This window comes from Erythrolamprus reginae, chromosome Z, assembly GCF_031021105.1.
Source record: "Erythrolamprus reginae isolate rEryReg1 chromosome Z, rEryReg1.hap1, whole genome shotgun sequence".
Lineage (NCBI taxonomy): Eukaryota > Metazoa > Chordata > Lepidosauria > Squamata > Dipsadidae > Erythrolamprus > Erythrolamprus reginae.
The window spans coordinates 27,547,522-27,560,327 of NC_091963.1; the positions used below are offsets into that span (position 1 = coordinate 27,547,522).

A 12,806-nucleotide genomic window follows, 5' to 3' on the forward strand; every position below is an offset into this window, starting at 1 on the left:
GCGATCAAGAGAGGAATGGGTGAATGAATGGACGGAGGGTGGGAAGGAAGGAAGGAAAGAGGGAAGGGACAGGAACAGAGGAAGGAAGCAAGGAAACTTATGAAAGGGGAGAGTAAGAGAGGAATGAGTGAAGGGAGGGAGGGAGGGAAGAAGGTGGGAAGGAGAAAGAAAAGAAGAAATAGAGGAAGGGAAGGTAAAAGAGAGAAAGAAAAAGAGCAAGAAAGAAAGCTGCAAGCACCCCCCCCCGAGCCCCCCAGGCCGGCTGCAACCTTTTAAAACACGCACGCCGCTTCGCAGCTGTCTCCTGAAGCCGAACGCGGAAGTTAGCGTTTGGCTTCAGGAGACAGCTCCTTGGCGCTTGTATCTCGAATTTGGGCTTGTAAGTAGAACAAAAATATCTCTCCCCTCCCAGCTCTTATCTCGAGTTGCTCTTAAGTAGAGCAGCTCTTATGTCGGGGTTCCACTGTATAGGAAAGCACTTACTCAGATAGTTCTCTCTCCCCCCTCCCCCATGTGCAAAAGAGAATTGTTCCAACAGGATTCAGGAATGGAACTTGTAACTCTGAGATCTGAGTTCTTTTCTGCAACCTGCCAAAGTTTGACTCTCTTCCATAAGCAGAAGGAGGGCACTCCAGTGGGTGTGGGAATGACACTCAGCTCTTTGCAATTTGAGGTCCATTTCTCAAGCTGCCAAAGAGCTTCAGCTCCCCCTGGCAGGCAGCTCTTTCAATCAACTCCGAAAGTAGAGAAAGCTCTTGCCAGCGGTAGAAGCTTACAACCTTTTCTGTTATTTTCCCCATTGACTTCCTGGGAAAGTCAGCAGAGAAGTTTACAAATGGCCATCAAATGATCGCAGGGTGTTTGGCAATGATTATAAATTCAGATAGGTGACCAAGCACTCAGATCAGGCAATTTTGGGAGGAAGGGGGCATGATGACAATATTATATTGAGTCAGAGGTCTGCAGGCCATAAGCATCTTTTCCAAGGCCATCTTAACTTTAAATGGTTGTTAAACAAACAATAATAATACCTATAGAAAAATATAGAAATGTTAAACATTTGATTTCATAATCTAACAGTGCCAAAGAGCTACGGTATATATTTATCCATTAGCAAAATATAGAAGTTTCCCATGGAAATATTGATAAAAGGTAAGAAAGCTAATTTGAGATGAAATAATAAAGTTATTAAGTGACACATACCTGATCCTTGATTGCTTTTTCCACTAAAGATTTTCCTCTACTCATGCGCACCTATTTTGAAGAAATAAAAGAGTATGTGTGGATTACAGCTGCTACTGCACACATAGGGTTATTTAAGATAGTTACTTAATGAAGTTTATTACTTTGACTTTTTTAAAGATTCACAAAATTATTTAGGTTAGCATATTAAAATTAGTAAATTAAAGCCAGGATGGCGCAGCAGGCAGAGTGCTGTACTGCAGGCCACTGAAGCTGACTGTAGATCTGTAGGTCAGCGGTTCAAATCTCATCATTGGCTCACGGTTGACTCAGCCTTCCATCCTTCGGAGGTGGGTAAAATGAGGACCCGGATTGTGGGAGCAATATGCTGGCTCTGTTAAAAGTGCTATTGCTAACATATTGTAAGCCGCCCTGAGTCTAAGAAGAAGGGCGGCATAAAAATCGAATAAATAAATAAAATTAATAAACCAGTGACATCAAATCTGATGTAGTAGTGAGGAATCATGACAGAAACAATGAGTTTTAGTCCTTTCTTAGACACAAAGTTAGTCCTGGCAAGGGAACAATAGCAAACCATTTCTGCAAATCTTGCCAGGAAAACTGCAGTGGCTTATCTAGGAAGTGTTCAAGAATAGGGCATGATTGAATGGGTGAAAACGATTGGTAAGGGTGATCCATCTATCTATAAGTAGTGATAAACAGCTTATTTGTGTTCACTTTTAATTTGATGTCTACTAGATAAACTACTTTATTTCTATTACCAAAATGAAAACTTATCTAAATGACTGAATAACAGTAATTTTTTTTTTAAAAAAGAAATAAACAAAAACACAAATTACTATCTAAAAATATGAGCAACTCTACAAAATGCACATAACGTTCACTATTTTGACTATTGTTTTAACTCAGCCAACAGAAATGAATTATGGATAATCTATGGAGAGTCTCAGTCATCCAGATCATAATTGTCACAAAGGTGCTTTTTTCTTCAAGAGGAAACTAGACTTTCTGGTTTTCCTTTGATGACTTTTCACTTCTTATCCAAGAAGCTTCTTTATCTCTGAGTGGGTGGTGGTAATTGAAGGATTTATGATCCTTGTAGACCATACCTGGCCAAGTGGCGGCCTATAGGCCGCATCTGGCCCTCCCGCTGTCTGTGACCGGCCCACCTGCTATCTGTGACAGGTGCGCGAAGTTGGGGTCCGCTCCAGTGCGAGGATGAAAAAGCTCACCGCATCTGCTGGGACTCCTCCAGTTCCTGCTTTCCTGATGAATCATGAGGACAGCAGGAACCGGAGGAGTCCCGGCAGATGCAGTGAGCTCTTTCATCCTCGCACTGGAGCGGACCCCGACCTCCTACCGAGAGCGGCTGAGCCCAGAAACCACACAAACACTCCAGCGCAGTGACTATGGTGCACCGTGTTGCCGTAAAGCAAACAATTAGGGGTCTGTAGAGTGGGTCTGGGTGTTTAGGTCAGGCCAGGATCTGGGCCTTTACAGTATTGGGTAGAATTGAGTTAATTATATTAGTCCAGCCCTCTAAAACCATCCCAATTTCTCATGCGGTCCCATGGCAAAATTAATTGCCCACCCCTGTTGTAGACAGTCATTTGCATTCTTTCAGCATGTCATTAAACTCACCTGGAGGTTTATCTGTGTCATCAGGATCACGCTCAGGCTTCCCTGAAGCTCAGGATGAAAAACAGCTCAACAGGCAAGCCGAAAGTTCAGAAAAACAGACTTCCAGCTTGCCCGTTGTGTCATTTTTTGCACTCTGGCGGCTTCAGGGAAGCCTCCTGAAGCCTGTGGAGGGCAAAAAGGGCTTTCCCCAGGGCCGAAAATCAGCTGGCCAGCACACATATATGCACTGGAGCTGACATAGGGCAACGTCCCACGTGTCCTCAGATATGGCTTTGGGTGGCACCTGTGGCACGCATGTGGCTCGCCATCACAGGTCTATGCTATCTAAAGTCTAAATTCAGCATTATCTGGTGGGCTACAAGTTTCCCAAAGTATTTTCATGAAACCATTCCCAGCTCAAGGAACTGCCTAAAGTTTGACTAGCTTTGAAACATATAGAAAATTATAATGAACTTGCTGTACTTAACCTGCAGTATTTGTGCAGGGTTGGTAAATTAAGAATGAAACTTACTGTGTCCACCAGCTTAAATGCACTACCATCAGTCTTGTCTCTTCTGCTGCTTGGATGAGGTGAACTGTTCCCACCATTACATACAGATTCTGGGCTTGGGACTGGAGATACTTGTCCAAGGGCTGCAAATTTTGCTTCTTTTTTATTAGAGATCAAGTAATTAATGTCTTTGCTGAGGAATCCTTCAACTCTCTAAATGAAGAAAGAGAAGGAGGAGAAGGAGGAGAAGGAGGAGAAGGAGGAGAAGAAGGAGAAGAAGGAGAAGGAGAAGAAGAAGAAGAAGAAGAAGAAGAAGAAGAAGAAGAAGAAGAAGAAGAAGAAGAAGAAGAAGAAGAAGAAGAAGAATATTATTTTGGAATGGGAACACTATATGTTCCCATTTCAATACTTAACATAGCTTTAAAGCATCTAATATTCCCCTTGACAAATATTAAGTAATACTGCTTCACAGAATCTCTAATTCTCATTCATAGACTGGATTGGGAGAAAGATTGTTATGATAACATTGCTATACAGAAAGTGTATTTCAAATCACAAAAAAAATCAAAATCATTGCTTCAAAAAATCAATGTAGATCAGGAGTGTCAAACTCAAGGCCTGGGGGCCAGATCAGGGTGCTTAGATATGACACATGGGGCCGCCCTGAAAACAGCGAAGGATAAGCCTGCGGTACCTCTGCCAATGAAAACAAAGCTCTTTTCACTGGCAGAGTTGAAAGCAGCAGTTAAATAAAAAAAACCGGGGTTCGGGACCAATTTTCACTGGCAGAGGTCTTGAGCTACCACAGGCACCCCTGATATGAGTGACGTTGAACTGGCCATGTCGCTCCCTGCCCTCACATCCCTTCCGAGGTCAACCACAACCTTGATACTGCCCTCAATGAAATCAAGTTTGGCACCGCTGTTGTAGATCATGAAATATAGGTTGGGATAGTTAATATAATACCATAAATGTATTTATAACATGCCGGTAGTCCTGGATATTTGACTGAAACTATGACTAGGACTTTCCATCACTAAGCAATGGAGTGGTAAAGAACAACATCACATATACATTCTGTTGTTGCCATTAATTATGAATCATGAGTCATTAAGTACCTATCCCAATCGAAGCCATTCCAGGTTTGATTCCTCCCTAACCTGATAAGATAAGGGAATTCTTCCTCTTCAACTCCTTCTACTGATCTCCATTACATCTCTGACCTCCCTCCCCTCCAAAAAAAATCTATTTTACAAAGAAGCAAGCAGAGCAAAAACTGTGTTGCTCAGCAGCTATCTGCCATGCCACTACTTGGGGGCTCTTGGTTGTTGTGGTTCAGCCTGAGGCTGCTCAGGGACCAGCTGTCTCTGCTGGCTCCATGCCCGGAGGAGGATGACAGCGAAGAGGAGGGGGCTGAACAGTCGGACGGGGGAGAGGAAAATCAGAAATGGGATGAAGGAGAATAGCATGAGAGCCCGCGGCGGGGGGGGGCCTCTCCCCAGCCAGTAGTTTGGAGTCATTAGGTGATGAAGCTCAAGCCGTCATTGACATGCGACAGAGACGGTCAGATCAAAGAAAGGAGCAAGTAAAGAAGTATTATCAGCACTGAATTAGGAACAGCTGGGTTTGGGTGTGGTCCTCCTTAGCAGGGTTTAAAAGGCAGGCAAGCCCTTGAAGCCATGTGGAGTGTTGTTAGTTTGGAGTTGCGTTATCCTGTCTTGTTTCTCGGCGTCTCTGTTCCTGGCTTGTGGCCCAGCAGCTTTGGAAGACCCGTGGGAGGTGTACGTCTGCTATCTACAGCCTCGGCTTGGCAGCAAGAATTCTGTATTGCTGCATGGACTTTTGCCTTCGTGGATATATCTGAAGATACAGCATTTTCCTGTTTGTAAGGACATTTTCTGTTACCTGTGTTTTTCTTGAATTTTATAAAACTGCCTTTGCCTTTTACCAGTGTGTCTGGATTCTCTTTTTGGGTTGGTATTGGCTTCTGGAGTGACCCAGACAGAATATTGGTATGCTATGACTCTTGGGCTGTAAGAAGTCTCTGAGCCATATCATGGTACATAGCTATACCCCCCCACACCCCCGTCCGAAAGCCCCAGCAGCATAGCACGAAAATTATTGCCCACTAGTATGGTGCAAAGCCACAGTATTGTAGAGGACTGCACCAAGAGGTTCTAGCAATGCAACACAAAGCCTATTGTGCCAGGAAGTCTCAACTGCCCTGAGCTGTATAATAATTTTATGGAGAATTTGGGAGAAATGGCAATTTTTAAAAAATTTTAAAAATCCCTAACCACGTAGCATTAAATATATCTGAAAGGCAGGTTGTAAAGAGAGAAAAATGCTTAGGAATTCAGTCTTAGTAAGAGTATAACATACTCAAACTGAATCTGCATTATTCCTTTTCTATCTTAAAACAAAACATACATATTGACTTACCCCTCCTAATTCCTTAAGATCTTTTGCAATTTTATCAGAGAGGGTGTTAGATGGAATATCAAGATAGAACACTTTCCCAATAAGTGGTTTGTATTTTGGTTTATCATGCTTTGTAGTATCTTTCTTTACACATTTCAGGGGTGGGTTGCTTCTTTCTCTTCTTTCTTGCATATCACCTGCAATCAAAGTAAAGAAACTTATCTATTTAACCCTTAAATCATGTTTTGAAGCAAAAGAGGATTGTTGAAAAATTTGTATAGGTATTTCAGCCTTGATATTTGAGGAACTAAAAAACTAGGAAGGAATATTAGGTATGTTTACTATGTCGAGTTATAAATAATATAGAAATAACAATAGCACTTAGACTTATATGCTTCAAAGTGCTTTATAGTCCTTTCTACACCATTTAGAGTTAGCATATTGCCCCCAACAGTCTTCTTCTACCTCTATCACTTCTCACAAATATGTTTTGGAGGATCATCTAATTGTTCATGGTAAATTTGGACAATATAGACTGGAAAAAGGTTGGCTGAAGACAGTCTGGAAGCAGCTTCTTTTGTGTGCCATAGCTCTTTTCAGAAGGGCTAGAACACACATCTTTCTCCACAATGACTAAAGTAAAAACTATATTCTGACACACATTAGCCAAACCAAAATGTACCACACAGCCAACATCTACACAAAAACTAACCCTACTAACCCAGAAAGAGACATGCCCACAAACATCATGTTAAGGACATGTGAGGGGAAAAACTTTATACAGTAATCAAAATCACTAGCCAATATACCATATTTTTCAGAATATAAGAAGCACTGAATTATAAGACACACCTTAGTTTTGGGGCAGGAAAAAAATCTGCCTAGCAGGCTACCGTCTTTAGTCTGGTCAGCTTCGGCACATTATTTTACTCTCTGATTAGGGTTTAAAAAAATATTCGGAGGGAGTAGCAATAAAAAAAAGCCTGCAAGCTGGTAAGAGCCAGGAAAATGCATTAGCACCTCGCTAGAGCTGGAAAAAACATTCTTCAGAGGAAATAGCAATGAAAAAGACTACAAGGCAGAAAGCACCTCATTAGGACTGGAAAAAACATTATTCTGAGCTATTAGCAATGAAAAAAAAGCCTGCAAGCCAGTAAGAGCAGGAAGATCATTAATGCCTCGTTACAGCTGAAAAAAACCTCAGAAACATATATATTTGGAGTATAAAAGCAATGCTGTCTGGCAAGACCCAGGGGAAGAGACTTCTCTGTGGCGGCCCCGGCCCTTTGGAACCAACTCTCCCCAGATATTAGAATTGCCCCCACCCTCCTCGCCTTTAGTAAGCTTCTTAAAACCCACCTCTGCCGTCAGGCATGGGGGAACTGAGATATTCTTTCCCCCTAGGCCTTTACAATTTACGCATGGTATGTTTCTATGTATGTTTGGTTTTACAGTATAATAAGGTTTTTTTTAGTTGTTTTAGTATTGGATTGTTACATGCTGTTTTTTATCACTGTTGTTAGCCGCCCTGAGTCTACGGAGAGGGGTGGCATACAAATCCAATAAATAAATAGATAGATAAATAAATAAATAAAAATAAACAAATTTAAATAAATTACAGGGCGATCCAATTTCATTATGGTTCTACTGCCTACATATCAAATACTTACTTTTGTATTTCAAAGCATATAATATTTTTAAACGAGAAAACAGTAGCTCTTTTTGACACAGTAATCAACGTGTACTATAAATCAATTAATGGTGCACAGAATAAGCTTGGGTGGAAGTGTAAATTCAACAGGACATCCGAAATACCAAAAACTAGAAACGTTTGCTATTTCCCCAACCCACCCACCCCAAAAAGGTTTTCTGTCCTTTTCGGAGGGCAAAACAACAAACCCCGTCTTTAGCCACGATCGCCGCTGCACCACACAGAAGGCAAAACGAAGAACTTACAGGGTAATTGTTCTTTACTGCCGCTTTTTAAACCACCCGGTTTCATTTTGCTGGGAAATCACATTTTCTGCACCCTCATCTGCCTGCGACGGTTACAATCTACAAAGAAAAGAGCGCAGAACAATTAAAATGCCCCAAAATTCTTTCTATTTTTTTTTTTAAATTAAAGCTGAGGAGCGAATTCTGGTTGCGTTTCCTGCAGCTCACTCCTTCCTCCCAAGGTTTCTGCCTCCCTCCCTCCATTCATGAAGCGGAATTTGCAATCTCCCCCCCCCCCCCCCGTACCCGTCGCCTCGCCGCTGCCCGGCCCCGTTCACTCCACCCCACCCCGAAGGGACGGTTGGTGTTTGAAATGTACATTCCCGCCGCTCGAACCGATCCCCAGCTCTCGGCTCACCCCAACTCAGAGGATCCCATGGGGCCCGGCACGGCCGCTGCTCAGGGTTTCCTGCGCCGGTCGGCCATCGCGGGTTTTTTGCCAGCCGCGCTTTCCCGCCTTGGCTCAGCCGGGCCTACCAGACACTGCCGACGCTGGCTTCGCCTCCCCGATTGGGCTGAACGAGGGAAAAGGCGGTGCCACGCAACAAGGAGGTGCCTTTCGCAGTGCTGACAGAGTAAAGGCGTCCCTTTCTTATTCTTCTTCTCCTTCTTCCGTGACGCTAGGGGAGGAAGGTTTTTCGCCGCCACTCTCTCCCTTCCCTCTCACCTTTTCGGTAAATGACTCTTGAAGCCAGGATCGGAGAAATGTGCCGATCTTATCATTAAAGGAGCGGTTCTCTCCTAAAGATGTGGTTGAGAGCTTCTGAGAAATGGGTGCTCCTCTTCTGGCGGCCTCGGTAGAAGTCCCAGATGTTAAGAGGGCATGGTGCCCTTTTTAAAAGTGGGGAGGAGGGAAGAGATGATATTCAAGAGGTATGGAGAATGAGGCGTTGATCGAATTGGCATTAGCTTTTGTTATGTTAAAAGACCCCGGGTGAATTCCATGCAAGATAAGGGACATAGCAACTGATATCATACTTGAAGAGAGAGACCACCTCAGAAGGTACTAATAAAAGAGCATATTTGTAGCTCAGGATTGAAACAAAATATCTCCCCACCAGCAATCAACACCCAAGTGAGCATAGATTAACTCTAAGGTTAACATCAAAGCAACATTAAGAAGTGAACAATGCCCCAATCAAGGAACTGCTGGACAAACAGCTTAACCAGTCTCCAAGACCTCTCCTACCAACACTAACAGGGCAAGTCATTAAAATATAAACAGTAAATTCCATTTCTTACAAGCTCTGATGGGTCAGGTTTAGGTTAGGTTTATTGGATTTATATGCCGCCCCTCTCCGCAAACTCGGGGCGGCTCACAATAATAAAAAACAGTACAGTACATAATACCAAATCCAATGCCCACCCATCTAGTTACAATTTAAAATTAATAATCTCATAAAAACAGTATATATAAAAAACAGGCACACAGTCAATCAATCAACAAAACAACATGGGCAAGGGGGAGGTGTTTTAGTTCCCCCATGCCTGACGACAAAGGTGGGTCTTAAGGAGTTTACGAAAGGCAGGGAGGGTGGGGGCAATCCTAATCTCAGGGGGGAGCTGGTTCCAGAGGGTCGGGGCCCCCACAGAGAAGGCTCTTCCCCTGGGTCCCGCCAGACGACATTGTTTAGTCGACGGGACCCGGAGAAGGCCAACTCTGTGGGACCTAACCGGTCGCTGGGATTCGTGCGGCAGGAGGCGGTCCCGAAGATGGTGTTATTACCCAATTTATGTAGTGAATGGTTTGCAAGAAGACAACCAAGCTCTGATCTCAAATCTTCATTTGGAAGATTTTTATTCTGCCCTCCATTCCACTGATAAAAGGATTAGCCTGCAGAATTTCTGTAGATAAGACTGAGTGAGGTGATCACTTAAGGGCATTCAAAAGATTTCATGGTAAACCAAGGACTAGCTTGACTGCTTTGAAACCAACTTGTTAAGGATTGTACACTTTGGACCATGTGCTGTTTTGAGCCAATCCAATTAGTAGAAATAATATATAAGGTATCCTTTTTCTTGGCAGTTCCTATGTTTTACAGAGTCAGCAGTATCTCAAATAATCCATAAGTGATGAGAGAATCTGTGATTCAAAGAAAAAAAAAAGTTTTGGTTGTTTTTTTTTAAAATTGCTTTTGGAATTATATCCTAACCTGCACTGAAGCAAATTCTAACTGGATTCTGGAAATGTTTCCCTGTAACAGATCTGTGCCCTAAGGTTTCATTATTTTTACAGGTTCCCCCCTCCCCAAGAAAAATGAGTTGTGAAGACAAAGGAAATATATCCTATGGAATCACAACTTTTCAGCAAATTATCACTTCCTGTTGTGGTGCTATTCTAACATCCATTTTGGGTAAGACCAAATATTAAGAATCATTTAAATTTCCCGAAGTCTGCTTTCATTTATTAGAATGATCCTATCTTTGTTCTCAGATGAAATTAAACTCTTCACTCCAGAAAGCAGAGCTTAAGTTTTTCTTTACTTAGTTCAAGTTACTTAACTGATTCTATTTTTAACCGATTAACAATTTATTAACATTTTAATATTGTTTGTTTGATTGTCTTAGTGACACCTCTAGATGTTGTCAAAGTTCGACTACAAGCCCAAAGCAATCCAGCCCTGAAAGGTAAACCCATATCTTTATGTATTTGCAGTGTTGATGGGAGATAAAATTTGATAATGTCTTCTCAAATGTTCACATTTATGAAATTGAAATTATTCTTTAAGTTCATGTTAGAAATGTTATTTGCGCTTGCTGATCATTTGTAAGGTGAACGTACATTTTATTTGATCCTGGTTTATGATATAAAAATATCATTTGATGTTTTCTTTAGAAATTGTTAAGAAATCTTTTTTAATTATATAAAATAAATACATGATATAATGATTACACCATTGTATGACACTCCTGTGTAACATTAAGGATATTATACGAACTTTATATATACAGTGTTCCCTCGATTTTCGCGGGGGTTACGTTCCAAGACCTCCCGCGAAAGTCGATTTTCCGCGAAGTAGCGGTGCGGAAGTAAAAACACCATTTTTGGCTATGGACAGCCAAAAACTACCCCCACGCACCCTTTTTCAAGGCAGCGCAAGGAGCCGGGCTTGAAATTAGGGCAGGTAGCGACGAAAGTACGGAGGCCAGCAAAGATTGCTTTGAATGTCGGCTGCCCCCGCCCCCCCAGCGCCGCCGGCCCCCTCGCCGCTACCGCCCGCACGCCCGATCCACCCCTCTCACCGGCTTTCTTGGGACACGGGTCCTCCTGCAGCAGCGCTGGCGGCTACGGCTTCTCATCCTCCTCATTCGGCCGGTAGCCGCTCTGAGCGCTTTGAGAATGCCTGCCTCGCCCCTCTCACAGTCCCTTAGCTGAGAGCGCTTTCGTCCCAGCTATCAGCGAGGGGGCTGCAGGAGAGGTGGGGGCAGGCGTTCTCACAGAGAGGGAGAGAGAGAGGGAGAAAGAGAGAGAGAGCAAGAGGGGGGAGAGTGGAAGGTAGAGAGAGAGAAAAATTATAGAAAAAGGGAGAAAAAAGAGAAATGAGAAAATGATTGCAGAGAATGACAGGAAAGAAAGAGAAAGAGAGAAGTGACTCTTGATGATGACATATGACATCATCGGGTGGGAAAAACCGTGGTATAGAAAAAAAACCATGGAGTATTTTTCAATTATTATTTTTTGAAAAACCGTGGTATAGCTGTTTCGCGAAGTTTGAACCCGCGAAAATCGAGGGATCACTGTACTCCAAAAAATAAGACACCTGACTATAAGACACACCTTAGTTTGGGGGGAGAAAAATAGGGGGGGGGGGTCTTAGCTACCCGATATTCATCTGGCTAGCATCCTTAGTTTGGTCAGCTTCAGCACATTATTTTATCTCCTGGTTAGGGCTGGGGGTGGGGGGAACCTTCCCTCGGAGGCAATAGCAATGAAAACAAGTCTGCAAAGACTTGGGCCTGGGGGGAAAAAAACTTATTCGGAGTAGCAGTGAAAAAAATCCTGCAAGCCGGGAAAATCATTAGCACCTCATTAGGGCTGAAAAAAACTTTTTCCAGAGGTAATAGCAATGGAAACAAACCTGCAAGCCTCTTGCTAGGGCTGGGGTGGGAAATCTACATTTGGAGTATAAGATGCACCCAAATTTTCAGCATCTTTTGGGGATGGGGAAGGTCAGTCTTATACATCAAAAAATACAGTAGATAAGTATATAATCGTCCAGTTTAAGTTGTGTTTCATTAAACTCTTTGTAAAACTTAGGAGAAAAGATTTCTTCTTTACTTCTTTATCAGGAAAGTCCTTTTTGGATTCTGATGGCTTGACTGATCACATTTATCTTTATGAAAATGGAACTGGCAAAACCTGGAATAAGACATCTGCCCGTTTTACTGGCATGTTTGTAAGAAAAACTTCATATTAATTTCCACTAGTATTAAATTCTAACTCTTGTCTGACCAATTTCTACTCTGAAATAGTTTCGTAGTATTTTAAGCTCAAAAGAAATACACTTCATTGCATTATGATAATTTAAAATTAAATTTGCCAATTGCGTTCACATTATATAATAATTGAGATATAGTATGTTCATATGACAATCTAGGTTAGGTTTATTGGATTTATATGCCGCCCCTCTCCGCAAACTCGGGGCGGCTCACAACAATAATAAAAAAACAGTACAGTACATAATACCAAATCCAATGATGTCATGTTGAATGTTGAATCCTATCATGTTGTGCAAACATAAATCCACATAGTAGTTGGTCAGTTTATGATGTCTTGTATCAGGGGTGAAATTCGATCACCTTGGTCTGGCTTGGGCAAGGTGGTAGGAACAATTTGAATTGGTTCACTGAGCCAGTCTAAATTGTCCCTTGTTGACCACTCACCCTCACCCATTCCTAACCTGCTTTCAACTCTGTTCTCCACCGAACATTCATCTGGCCTTTGCGGACATGCTGCTCCTGGGCTCATCAGCCTCCGGACAGATGTCAGATTCCCTCCCTCCAGCATCAGTTCAGGATTCCTTTCCCCAGCCCCCACGAGAGAGAGACAGGAGGA

The 12,806-nt window shown here is 42.6% G+C and overlaps 2 protein-coding genes across 3 annotated transcripts in view; one reads left to right on the forward strand and one right to left on the reverse strand.

The window, feature by feature from the left end:
• DBF4 (DBF4-CDC7 kinase regulatory subunit) overlaps positions 1–8,436 on the reverse strand; it is a 28,735-nt gene extending 20,299 nt beyond the window's left edge. The window contains exons 1-5 of one of the 2 annotated variants that reach the window (XM_070767004.1): positions 8,418–8,436; positions 7,712–7,810; positions 5,777–5,952; positions 3,356–3,547; positions 1,204–1,254 (exon numbers count right to left, since the gene is read on the reverse strand). In XM_070767004.1, coding sequence (XP_070623105.1) covers positions 1,204–1,254; positions 3,356–3,547; positions 5,777–5,952; positions 7,712–7,757 — 465 coding nt within the window. In that variant the 5' untranslated portion in view covers positions 7,758–7,810; positions 8,418–8,436. Of the gene's footprint in view, positions 1–1,203; positions 1,255–3,355; positions 3,548–5,776; positions 5,953–7,711; positions 7,811–8,108 lie in introns of both variants that reach the window. The other variant, XM_070767003.1, reaches the window with a different exon arrangement.
• The window catches only part of SLC25A40 (solute carrier family 25 member 40), a 32,275-nt gene continuing 27,748 nt past the window's right edge, over positions 8,280–12,806 (forward strand). The window contains exons 1-4 of the mRNA XM_070767005.1: positions 8,280–8,424; positions 9,987–10,104; positions 10,319–10,378; positions 12,041–12,147. Of these exons, the coding sequence (XP_070623106.1) occupies positions 10,008–10,104; positions 10,319–10,378; positions 12,041–12,147 (264 nt within the window). The 5' untranslated portion in view covers positions 8,280–8,424; positions 9,987–10,007. The remainder of the gene's footprint in view (positions 8,425–9,986; positions 10,105–10,318; positions 10,379–12,040; positions 12,148–12,806) is intronic.